General features: G+C 38.4%; 1 protein-coding gene across 1 annotated transcript in view; it reads left to right on the top strand.

Annotated features, from left to right (window-relative positions):
* CSMD1 (CUB and Sushi multiple domains 1) overlaps positions 1-12688 on the top strand; it is a gene marked incomplete at its 5' end in the record, with an annotated part of 1589548 nt that overhangs the window by 1439879 nt on the left and 136981 nt on the right. Inside the window, 3 exons of the mRNA XM_087418289.1 lie at positions 95-175; positions 1224-1337; positions 9396-9584. Coding sequence (XP_087274415.1) covers positions 95-175; positions 1224-1337; positions 9396-9584 — 384 coding nt within the window. The remainder of the gene's footprint in view (positions 1-94; positions 176-1223; positions 1338-9395; positions 9585-12688) is intronic.

Genomic DNA, 12688 nt, shown 5'->3' with positions numbered 1-12688 from the left:
AAGCATTATAACAACGAAAGAATGCTTTTTGTAATATTTTTGTTTATTCAGCAAACATAATTGCAGTTATTATTTTTTTTCATAAACCATTCAGCATTTCAGCTCAAGAAGTGTCAGCCTCCCCCAGCAGTTCCACAGGCAGAAATGCTTACTGAGGATGAGGACTTTGAAATAGGTAATGTTTTCTTCATTATGATTCCATTAGCTCAACTCTACATTTTTACACTCACCCCCAACTGTAATAGTTACTCAGATGAGTAAATGAGTATTTGTCAGAAATATTCCTAAAGCATTGTTAGGGGGTTATACATGGAAGTCATATATCAAATGGATATATTTTTCTTTCTTCATCTCTATGAGTTTTGTTTTTTGCCATTTGAATTTTGCTTTTGTCATTTTGATCACATTTCCTTCCCCAGAGCATTTACTAATTCATATTTTTCTTTGGATGAGTTTTCAGAGACAGACAAACGGATATTTAGTTAGGGAAGTATATTCATGCACTAGAACTTAGTCATTTGTGGCTAAAATAATGATCACTATAACAATGACCTTTCATTGAAACTGGAATATAATTGGTGAATATATTTAAAGATAATATTTAGAAATTGTACTTTGGTATTTTATATTAATGGTCTGTTTTATTAAATAATCATCAGGTCGAATTAGGAAACCAGCCGTGGCATATGTTTGCAGTTTAATTATTGTGACCCAGGGTTTCTTTGTCTCTGTTATGAACACTCTGTCCTGTTATCACACCTCGTTTCAGATCATTGGTCAAACCACGTGACCCAATTTCAGCTCTACTCATAATGGCTTAGTTAACAGGAACATTGTGCTAATTAGGCCAAGGTCATGGTTTAGCCCTCTCTGGATGCATTAAAGCCATTCTATTCTAAAACTTTAAATCCCAAGCATCTATTTCACTTTTTTTAAAAGAAATCATTGGGGAATGGGAATGAACAAGACAAATAAGTCAAGTAAGAAAAAACAGCCACATAATTTTTGCACTAATATTGGCTAAGTCTAAGATAGCACTTTTATAAATTAAGAACTGAAAATGGTATCATTTTATTAAACAGACTAAAAACGAATGCAGACCTTGGTTTGGAAATCGTTTGCGCATTGACTTAGTTTGTTAAGTCATCATGTGTTTGGTACACTCACACACTCTGAATGTCTTAGAAACATAATTTCCAAGTACGTTGCGTTGCCTCTCCCAGGAGATTTCGTGAAGTACCAGTGCCACCCTGGGTACACGCTGTCCGGCACCGACACGCTGACCTGCAGGCTCAGTTCCCAGCTGCAATTCGAGGGTTCTCTCCCGACGTGCGAAGGTATGCACAATTTGATACTACACATATACCTGTTCAACGTGGAAAATCATACTGCTTGCATCAGTCTGAATTTCTTTATCCGTATGGGTCTGAATTTAATCTCTATCTGTGTTATGATCCCATTGCAGTTAAAATCACCTGCTAACAGAAATATCCAATTACCTTTCTCTTTTAGCTAGCTCCAGAAAATAAATCAAAGCTGTCATGGCAGAAAACTTTTCCCTCTTCCCTTCTAAGTCCTTTGGCTGGACTAATAATCACATTGACATAAGACAGATTAACAGGAGAAAAACAAATTTAATTTTGTACATGTGGAAGCCCATAAAAATGAGACTCAAAGAAATAACCGAAGCAGGTGGCCCATACCTTTTAGACAAAGAAACAATAAATTTGTGAAGAATTGACAAGACAAAGGGGTTTGGGCTTGGGGTAGTAAATTAGTGAAGAAATAACGAGGTTTGTTTATACAGCCTTCTCGGCCTTGAATTCCCTATCTCTGGTGATAAGGAGGCTTTGTACCCTTCTGGTACAGGGAGGGTAACCTTTCACGTGGGAAATTTATTTCCTGCTTTCAGGGGTACAAAAGAGGGTCAGACTGTCCTTCTGGCACCAGCTGTTTCTCAGGTAACTTTAATTCAAAATAATCAATACGCCAAAGTGGCATATTTTGGGGTGGCATATTCCTCTCCCCTGCAAAGCCACATCAAATAAGAAGTTGCGTGTTTTCCCAACAATTTATCAAGAAAAATTTTCAAACATATTTCAAAGTTGAAATAATTTTAAAATAAACATTTGAATACCGACCACCTAGGTTCCACCATTAATGTTTACTATACTTCCTTTATCCCATGCCTATCTATCATCTTTCTGTCCATCCGTTAATCTGTATGATATTTTTGATGCATTTCAAGGCAAATTACAGGCGTCAGTACACTTTCCTCTAAATACTTCAGCATGCCTATAATTAGCTAGTGTTTAATATTTTTTTCTGTAAAATTTGTAAAGATTGAAATGCACATGTTGCATACAATAAAATGCACACATTTCATATTTGACATGGCTTTAAAATACATAGACCAAAGGCAATAACATAGACAATATATGATAGCAGAACAAAATTTGAGGCTGAATGTACTGTTTCAATTGATTTGAATATAATTAGATCACTTTTAAAATATCATTTGAAAGACTCAAGTACTATTGGAAGAAAAAAGACTGGGGAAAAATATAAATAAACTAAAATGGCTCAGTATAATCCAGAAGTATCATTGGTTTGCCTATCAGAAAGCTTTCCAGGGGCCAGCCCTGTGGCGTAGTTTGAAGTTCACAAACTCCGCTTCAGCGGCCCGGGGTTCACAGGTTCGGTTCCCGGACTCAGACCTACGCACCACTTATCAAGCCATGCTGTGACGATGTCCCGTATAAAGTAGAGGAAGATGAGCACAGAGGTTGCCCAGGGCCAGTCTTCCTCAGCAAAACGAGGAGGATTGGCAATGGATGGTAGCTCAGGGCTGATCTTCCTCACACAAAAAAAAAAGCTTTCCAAACAAAAATAGTTTTTATTTTATGACTTTAAAATCACAATGTACATTTAGTTCTTGTAAAGAAAGGAATGGACCCCTTCCAAGGAATTTGTATATTATCATTCATGAGGGCTTGTGAAGCACCTGAAAGGGCCAAAATTTAGGCAGAGTAGATCCAAAGTCTCAGTCTAGATTCTATCAAGTGACCTTGGGCAAGTCACTAATCCCTGGGCATCACGTGTAAGGAGGATCATTTCTCTCCTCTATTTATGGGATTGATGTAAAGATGCAGTGAATATTAAATGAATTATCGATCTACGTGTTTTATAATGTCAATTATCCCCCCATAGAGGGTAATTTTCTTTGCATTGCAATGGCATTGATTTTGCAAATGCTCACACCTGTGAATTGATTTTTTTAGCATGGAAACTTTGTACCTTCTCATTATGTAATGAGACAGAATCCCAGTCACCCTGAGAGAGGGAAACAAATTTCAACATCTGAAGAAAATCTGGAATGAATTATTATTAAATAACCGTAGTAACTTAGATTATTTCTAAAAAAAAATTTACTTTCAAATTGTACCTAGATGAGAGCCAGTGGGTGTCAGGAAATTCCACCCTCGAGGCAGAGCCCCCCAACTTGGTGAGCTGTCTGCTTGATACAGGAGCAGGATCCCTGCTGTTGTAGGGGTCACTGAAACTCTGCCCCTCAGTCCCCTCACCTAGAAGTTGGGGGTCACTTGGGGTGCTAACTCAGGAGACCGAAGTTGTTATTTTCTTGGAAAAATCAGTGTCAGTACCATGTTACATCAGCAACAATGACCTACTTGTGGATTTTTTTCTCAAGGTGGAGATATAAAATGTCCATCATTTGGCATTTCATAAAAAAATTAACTGAGCAAATCTTCCCATTTTTAAGGCACATTTTAATCCCAACAAACACAGCCTTAAATTTTTTAGAATAGGCGAATTGAAGCAAAGGTGATCTTAGTTGATTAGTGAAGAAAGAATAAATAATTTGTTTAATGTGTTATTTCAAAAACAGAGAAAATCCCTTTATTTTGTTGTCCCTCCAAGATTAACCTAGTTTTTTTTTAAAGAAATTAATTCATGACAATCTAAGAACAGAGTAAATCAACACATCATGAGCCTTGTTCTCTAAATTGCTTCGGCTCTCACACACATTTGCCGGAAGCATTCTGCTAACAAGACCCACTCTCTGTACTCGGGCCCAACCTTCCTGTGCCCTACTGGGCGACACGGGGTAACCCAAGTCTCTTCTGGTTCAATTCAGGAGTAAATTTGTTTAAAACGAACTGAGAGTTATCATAGTTATCATTTCCCAAACACCTCATTGTTTTAAAAAAGAAATAGAGATTCAGATATCTTTTATCAAATACTTAATCTTAAGCACTTAATTATAATCTTTCTTCCAGTACTTTTCTGTTATTTGATTGATTTGATTGGGCTCAAGTGGGGGCCAACCCTAAACAAATTTTTGATGAAAAATTATATTACCTCTGAGTCCCACTTCTCCCAATGTCATAGCCACACTTGTAGAAGTTGTGCTTTGAATATTATCACCACTTTTAGGGCAATTGATTTTTCCTTTAGAACCATAGGAATAGATTATTCCTTGAAAGTTAGCACCATATGCAGATAAACATTACTTTGTTGGATACTTATCTTAATTTAAAAGAAACTGAATGAGAGGCTGGAATGTTTTCCAACACCGCCAAGCATTTCTTCCATTCTCTGTGGACACCAGCTGGGGGTCCTACAACTTAACTCAGTTCTGACACTACTTACCTGAAGTTATTGTCAGATCCCACAGTTTAAGGGCTCAGTACCACGAGATTCCCCCACTTGAGACACCAGAGCAAGTCCAGGCTGTCGTCTGTGCTTCTGGCTACCTGGCTGTATAAATCAGAGATTCCCAACATCCCCTCTTCAGGTTTGATCATTTGTTAGAACAGCTCACAAAACTCAGGGAAACATTTACTTACAATCACCAGTTGATTTTAAAGGATATGAGAAAGGATACAGATGAACAGCCAGATGAAGAGGTATACAGGGCAAGGTCTGGAAGGATCCAGAGCACAGGAGCTTCTGTCCCTGTGGAACTGGGGGGCACCACCTTCCTGGCATGTGGATGCATTCACCGACCTAGAAGGTCATCAAATCTTGTTCAGTTTTTATAGAGCTAACATCCAGCCCCCTCCACTGCCCTGCTTCGCTAGAGGTCAGTGAGTGGGGTGAAAGTTCCAGCCCTCTAATCCTGTGGTCTTTCTGGTGACCAGCCCCATCCTGAGGCTATCTGGGGGCCTACCCTCAGTCACCTCATTGGCATAAACTCAGGTGTGATCTGAAATGGCTCCTTATGAATGACAAAAGACACTCTCATCACGCAGGAAATTCCAAAGGTTTTAGGGGCTCTGCACCAGGAGCCTGGGACAAAGACCAAATACATTAGCACAGAGGGATATCACAAAAGTGACTTTTCTCCTGTTAAGGAAAGAGAAGCATTTCAAAAAGTGCAGAGAAGTAATAACAAAGGTTTGGAAACACAAAAGAGCATGCAGCAATGGAGGCCAGGAAAGAGGGGGTAACTCCTTGCTGCGTGCTCTTAGGGTGTGTTTGAGGAAGTGGTCTTAAGTGGGCTGGAAACCTAAAGGGGACCAGGTTTTAAAATGTCTTCAGGGGCCAGCCCAGTGGTGTAGTGGTTGAGTTCACGTGCTCCGCCTCAGTGGCCAGGGGTTCACAGCTTCAGATCTCAGGCATGGACCCGTGCGGCACTCATCAAGCCGTGCTGTGGCAGCGTCCCACATATAAAGTAGAGGAAGATGGGCACGGATGTTAGCCCAGGGCTAATCTTCCTCAGCAAAAGGAGGAGGATTGGCAACAGGTGTTAGCTCAGGGCTAATCTTCCTCACACACACCAAAAAAGCTCTTCAATGTTGAGTGGCTTCATCCTATAGACAATGTTACTACACAGAGTATGATCTGCTCTCCATGAGACAAAAGCCAGTCGTCAAGAGGCAAGATGGTGGCAGAGAAAGGGCATTTTATTAAGCGCCAAGCTAGCAAATCAGAAGATGGAGGGACTAGAGTCCTAAAGAACCATCTTTAGGGGGGCACAGAATCTTGAAGCAGTTATATAGGGCCATGGGCTATAGGGGAGGGGTTAGGAAAGTTGACCCGCCGGTGTTACAGACTGGGAGTCACCACAGCAGATCTTTCAGTTTTCGTTGATGATGGCTATCAGCATAGACTCTCTGTTCGGGGGTCATCACATTCCTAAGGAACTCAAAAGAACAAGGTTATCATCTTATCACAGCTGGGAGGTACATACACAAGCAGGGGTCATGAAATCTACAGAGCAGGTAGATCTCCTGGAGGGTGCATATCCAGCTGGGTTAGTTAGTCAGAGGTCATTCAAAGTTACAGTAGGGTTTCTTTTCCACAATATGGCTTCCCTCATGTCAACCTTGTGTTGAGCTGTTATCAACAATGGGAATCCATTGGTGGTTTTTAAAATATTTATTTTAAAAAAAAATTAGAAACATACATTTTCAGTGGACACTAAAGAAAATCAGTGACCCTTACGCGATGACCATTGCTTGGGAAGCATGGCTGACCAGTGCCCCTTCTTCTGCACAAGCAGGATAGCAACGTGCCTCTCAAGGGCTCCAGGGGGCAACCTTCCCACCTGTTCACAGAGCTCTCACTTTTCTCATTTCTCGAATCTATAGGTGCTTTTAAGAATTAATTATTTATAAATCCTAATATTTGACTACGTCACTCATGCTGAAGGCCTGTACACTGCATTAAATGATATGCTTTGGGTTTTAAGCCTCACATTTGATTTTTCTTCAAAAATAAGCTAAAGGAGTAACTTCGTGCAGAGGGATGGCGACTCAAGGCTCAAGTGGCAAGTTCCTTCAGAGGTGTATTTGACGGGAACCTCAGCAGACGCTTCCCATGGTGGGAGGGCTCCACTCTTTCCCTGTGGAGACGTGGGGTGTTCTTAACGTGTGAGTGCCGACAGAGAAATGAACGGCTCAGCTTTAGGGAATCCTGCCTACTTTGAACCTTCCCACTGTGAGTGGGTGTTGCTCCTAGCAAGAGTTTAGAGCAAAGAACAGGAAGAAACAGGCATATAAGAAACAGCAAGAGAAAGAAATGAATCCAAACACTTTCCCCTACTGGGAGACATAGACAAGAGCGTTTTTAAAACAATGTGTATGTCTGAAAAAAATACCACGTGTTGCACGAAAAATGATACAAGTAATTTCACTGATATGTTCATTTTGTCTTCTCTGAAAAACAGAAACAGTATTTTAAAAATGGAAAGAGTAAGAACAGCTAGGCTTAAGATTCTGCTCTGATTTACAATCACTGCCCTGCTTTCAGACCCAGCCCTGTGCTGACTGTTCTCTAGGTGGATTTCAGCAACTCGGTGGAGAGTTTCCAATTTCCACATGCTCTAACATTCCAGTGCCATCTAGTCACTATAGCTGCAGTGACAAAATCACAGGGCAGAGATATAGGCTAAATGTTTCTCACGTGTAACACCCTAAAGTGAATGGTGATCTGGTAGCAGCCTTATGTCAGGAAAAGGCGGACATGTAGTTGAACCATCCCAGTCCTTGTAACACTTTCTGCCCACCTAGTGCTTTAGACTGAAGAAAACGTTTGCATACATTTGATCTAATTATGACCCTGAAGGGTAGTTATTATTGCCCTCTGGCTCTTATTGCAAAGTCAAGGCAGGTCTGTGGAGATTCTAAAACTCCAGGCCTTACACAGATGCATGCAGATTAAACTCTACTTTATTTTATTGTTTTCGTTTAAAAAATATCAACATGCTCATTTTTGAGAGGGCATAATATATTTTAGAGTGATTTTCACCACCATCACAGAAGAAACTACTTTTTTAACTAACTTGTTTTAGTCTGTGTGTTTTGGTTTTAATTATTTTTTATATCACTTACCATTAATTAATAACATTGTAAATATTCTTAAAATTTACCCAAAATATATATTTATTAAAAGAGTTTTATGAAATGTTTCATCTTTGGTGGTCTTATAGCTAAATATTTTCTAAAATTTAAGATACAACTCAATTAGAATACTAAGAAAAATGAAATAAAATAGGGAAAATATTACTTTTTAACAGACAGTTACTTAAATCAAAACATATTATATAAGCTTTGCTCATCTGTTTGGGAAATATGTTTCTTTTGAAATATATGTATTAATAATAATATTTAATTAATTAAAAGGAGATAAATAAGATACATTTCCTTGACAAAAGATCTTTTTCATCATGGAAAAGCTGATCAGTTAACCTTTGAAACATTTTGTAAATAGTTTTAGTACCTCTCTGTTTATTTTTGAAGCACCAATAATAGAAATAATCTTCTCTGAATGGTTCTATAAACAAACTATTTCTGCAAGATAATTTAATTTAGCAATGAAAGAAATGACTAATTGAGAGATTAGAAATGACTAATTGGTGATTTCTCTTTTGCATGTTCATGCCTATGCAGATTTGTTTGATTTTGATTAACCTGGAAGTAGTTGAATAAGGAAAAAAAGAAAGCAGGAGGGAAAAGTTGTGTCAGTGTGTCTGCTCTGTCTTAATGATTCATCACGATAAATTCATTCATCAGAAATCACTAGTTCACCTAGTAGACACCCAGGGGTCCAGTGTGGCTCTGAGCCCAGGTCTCTCTGACTTATCTCTTACCATAGTCCCAAGCAAGCACGTCAAATTTAAAATTTACTCTTGTAAATATAATTAAAAGTATAATCAGAAGCAGAAATAAGAACGATTTTTCTTTTATTGCATAAAATTCCACAATATATTTGTAATGTTACATTGGAAAATTGAGGTCTTGCTTTTTAGTTGAGTTGGGAAAACTTGGGATCCTCTGGTCAAATCCACAGTGTACATGCCCCAAGTTAAGGTGTGTGGACAACTCAGTAGTAGATAGTGACTATGGAGTGAAAGACACATGATGGTGTTAACTGCTCCTGCATCAGTAGTTCCTGCAGATCAACAGGAGCAAGTCCATTGGTTAACTACCTCTTCCAGGTAAAGAAAACGTTCAGGTTCAGCATTTCTTCTCAATTTGGCAGCTACATCAGATATTGGGTTTCCTTAGAGTAAAATAGGATCCATCTATCTGTCTATCCCATCTATCTATCTATCTATCTATCTATCTATCTATCTATCTATCTATCATCTATCTATCTATCTATGTATCTATCTGCCTTGTATATCAACATATATATTATATATTGTATATATATAGTTCTCCTTTAAATTTTAGGGTGATATTAAAATGTTACTCATTGTGAATCAATGTTGCTCTCCTTCTGTGTTTGTATCCTGTGTTAAACTTGGTCACAGCTCAGTAGGGTAACCTTTTCTTTCCATTGGCTTGTATATGCAAGGATAGAAACCATCCTGTTGAAGTTGTATTCATTTTGTTAGGGAAAACTTTTACCGGTATTTTTCTCATCAGCACAATGCCCAGCAAATGAAGTCCGGACAGAATCTTCTGGAGTAATCCTCAGTCCAGGTTATCCAGGCAACTATTTTAACTCCCAGACATGCTCCTGGAGTATTAAAGTGGACCCAAACTATAACATCACTATCTTTGTGGATACATTTCAAAGTGAAAAGCAGTTTGATGCACTGGAAGTATTTGATGGTAAGTTTATTTCATCTCTGTTTACATACTGGTGACCCAGACATAATGTAACAATGACCCAGACATAATGTAACAAAAACACCGTTATAATGTTTTTGTAACACAAGAGCTTGAATATATTCTTGAGGTAAATTACATCTTCGCCAAACAGAAAGTGAATTATTCCTGGACTCCTGTGTTCTCAGAGATCAAGTGGTCTGTAAAACTTTACCATACTGTTGTTAATTTTGCAATTTAGTGATGCACTCTGAAATGTTCTGAATTTACTTGAACCATTCTTTAATTCTTTAATGTGGGGTTTTAGAGTAGATGGTCTCAAAAAACTTTTGCTTTCTCTCCTTCTAAGTATTATATTGATTCAGAGGGTATTTTAGGAAACTTAAGAGGTCTAAAAGTACTTTATTCAATCTAAATGATTATTTTACTAGAAATATATAAAAATGATGGCTCACAGAGATTTCTAGATGATAAATGCTATAGAAGTCTTTAATGTACAATTTTTTAAATAGTGAAATATTTAATGAACAAATGAACAAATGCTAGTACTGTTTTCAACATTAGTCTTATACATTTTTATACAATTCTAATGAACTTTTTATATAACAATGCTATGCTTAGAAGAAGTATGTGGTTGAATTGTCAGTTTAAAATGGAACCAATGTTGATATTTTTCTTGTATAGAAGCGTTATCATAGCCCAGAAAATTAGACCAAGATACAATTATGGCTGTACATAATAACAGGGTTTTCACATGTTTTGATGGATTTGTCATTGAGTTCAGATAAATACCAATCAATTCAGTGAAAAAAAATACTGTAATTGATTCTATGTGTGTTTGTCTGCCTTTTACTGACTTGATGAATCATAACAGTCAAATTGCTCGTATGGATACACCACATGAATCAATTTATGTATTTCCAAAGACGAACCACTAAATTGGAAATTAAACTCACATAGAAATAGGACTGAAGAGCAATATTTTCATTTTCAGAGTGTTTTCTCTTTTAAGTGTACGTTAAAACAGACACGCACTGTTGAAGACTTTCCCCTTAGTCATGAGGATGAGAAAAGTAATTCATTGGCCAAGTGCACAAATGGGCTTCTTACGTCAGTGGGGAACCAGGTTAACTCTATCCTGAGGGCAATCAGGTATCAGAAAACATTAAAAAGGCAAGCAACCAACCCCAGGGGCTGTGTGTGTGTGTGTGTGTGTGTGTGTGTGTATACACGCACGTATTCCTTTACAGACTGTATATAATTAAATACATTTACATAATTGTTTTAAATTTATGCGTGATCCTTTGTTTCACCTTAGTTGAATTGGAATTTAGCTGGCGGTGCTTCTACCTCTTCTCATTTCAGGAGCAAAATCATTATAAATAATTTATGCCCTAAGTGCTTACAACTTGGTCTCCCCCAAATATGGACGGATCACGCCCGTTATAAACAGCAAGCAAAGTAGATACTAGAGACGGCATCAAAGCAGCTGCTGTCACTGTTTTCAGAGATCTATGACTAGGTGTGTTCTAGTCTCAAAGATTTTTCTAGAAAATGAAAGGTCAGAGTTTTATATGAATGATTTTTTTAAGCTTTGGCCATTTTTGTGGCAGTAAATGTCATATTCATTACGTCTCTTTTTTTGGAAGACAGTGGCTGTTTTATAGCTCATGAGTGGACCAAGAAACATGTTGAACATATTGATTTTAAACTCTATTAGCTCAGAAGTATATTACTTTCTACAGCTCCTGTAGTGGATATTCCTCAATTAAAAAAAAAATAGGATTTTACTCATTACAGAACTCTACTAATAAAGGGTCAAAATAAAGACTGCGGTATTTGATTGTAAAATAGTCCGTCATTTCCATATTGGTAATATGGACTGCTGCTCTCCATATGGCTCTGTTGCTTTTCTACAGATGCTGAGCTGGATGTGTATTATTATTATTATTATTTTTTTTTGGTGAGGAAGACTGTCCATGAGCTAACGTCTGTGCCAGTCTTCCTCCATTTTGTATATGGGACGCTGCCACAGCATGGCTTGATGAGCTGTGTTGGTCTGTGCCTGGGATCCGAACCCACAAACCCCAGGTGGCCCAAGTGGAGCATACAAACTTAACTGCTACACCACCAAGATGGATCCTGGATGTGATTTTTAAAGACTAGTCCTGTAGAAAGTTTGTTACATGTTAGGCAAAGAGAACAGATGGGAAGTGATGAAGGAATAGATGTTGGATTAAGAGTACCTGAAACTCTCCTCTTGAGTTCTGTCATTAAAAATGACATTTCTAGGGGCCAGCCTGCTGGCGCAAGCTGTTGAGTGCGCGTGCTCCGCTGCGGTCGCCCGGGGTTCGCCGTTTCGATCCTGGGAGTGCACCGACGCACCGTTTGGCAATCATGCTGTGGAGGCATCCCATATAAAGTGGAGGAAGATGGGCACGGATGTTAGCCCAGGGCCAGTCTTCCTCAGCAAAAAAAAATAGGAGGATTGGCAGATGTTAGCACAGGGCTGATCTCCTCACACACACACACAAAAAAATGACATTTCTAAATTTCACAAGTTCAGGTTAATTAATTTCTCAGTGCCATTTTATTTTAGAATACACATGATCTCTTTAGACAACAACAACGAGTAAACCAGCACACAAAACACATGACAGACTCCTTCCATTCTGAAATGTAGACGTCCTTTTACGTCATCCAGGAAACTGACCCAAGACCGTCCTTCACAATAAGAAGTAGCATTTCTTCTGATCCTTCTTCACTCTGACTAAACTGAACGCTGCCTTGGTCATCTTGAATAAGCTGGTTTTTGTATTTGTTTATTAGGGCTACCATAACAAAGTACCACAAACGGAGGGGCTTAAACAACAGATATTTATTTTCTCACGGTTCTGGAAGTTAGAAGTCTGAGATCAAGGTGTCAACAGGGCTGGTTTCTCCTGAGGCCTCTCTGCTTGGCCTGCAGACTGCTGCTTTCCCACTTTGTCCTCATGTGGCCATCCTTCTGTGAATATCTGTGTCCTAATCTCTTCTTGTAAGGACACCAGTCATATTGGATTAGGTCCCACCCTAATGACCTCATTTTGCCTTAATTATCTCTTTAA

The sequence above is a fragment of the Ceratotherium simum genome, chromosome 28, assembly GCF_057802395.1.
Source record: "Ceratotherium simum simum isolate JZ-2026a chromosome 28, ASM5780239v1, whole genome shotgun sequence".
Lineage (NCBI taxonomy): Eukaryota > Metazoa > Chordata > Mammalia > Perissodactyla > Rhinocerotidae > Ceratotherium > Ceratotherium simum.
Note: the sequence above shows the minus strand (reverse complement) of the source record. Positions and strands in the feature narration are given on the sequence as shown.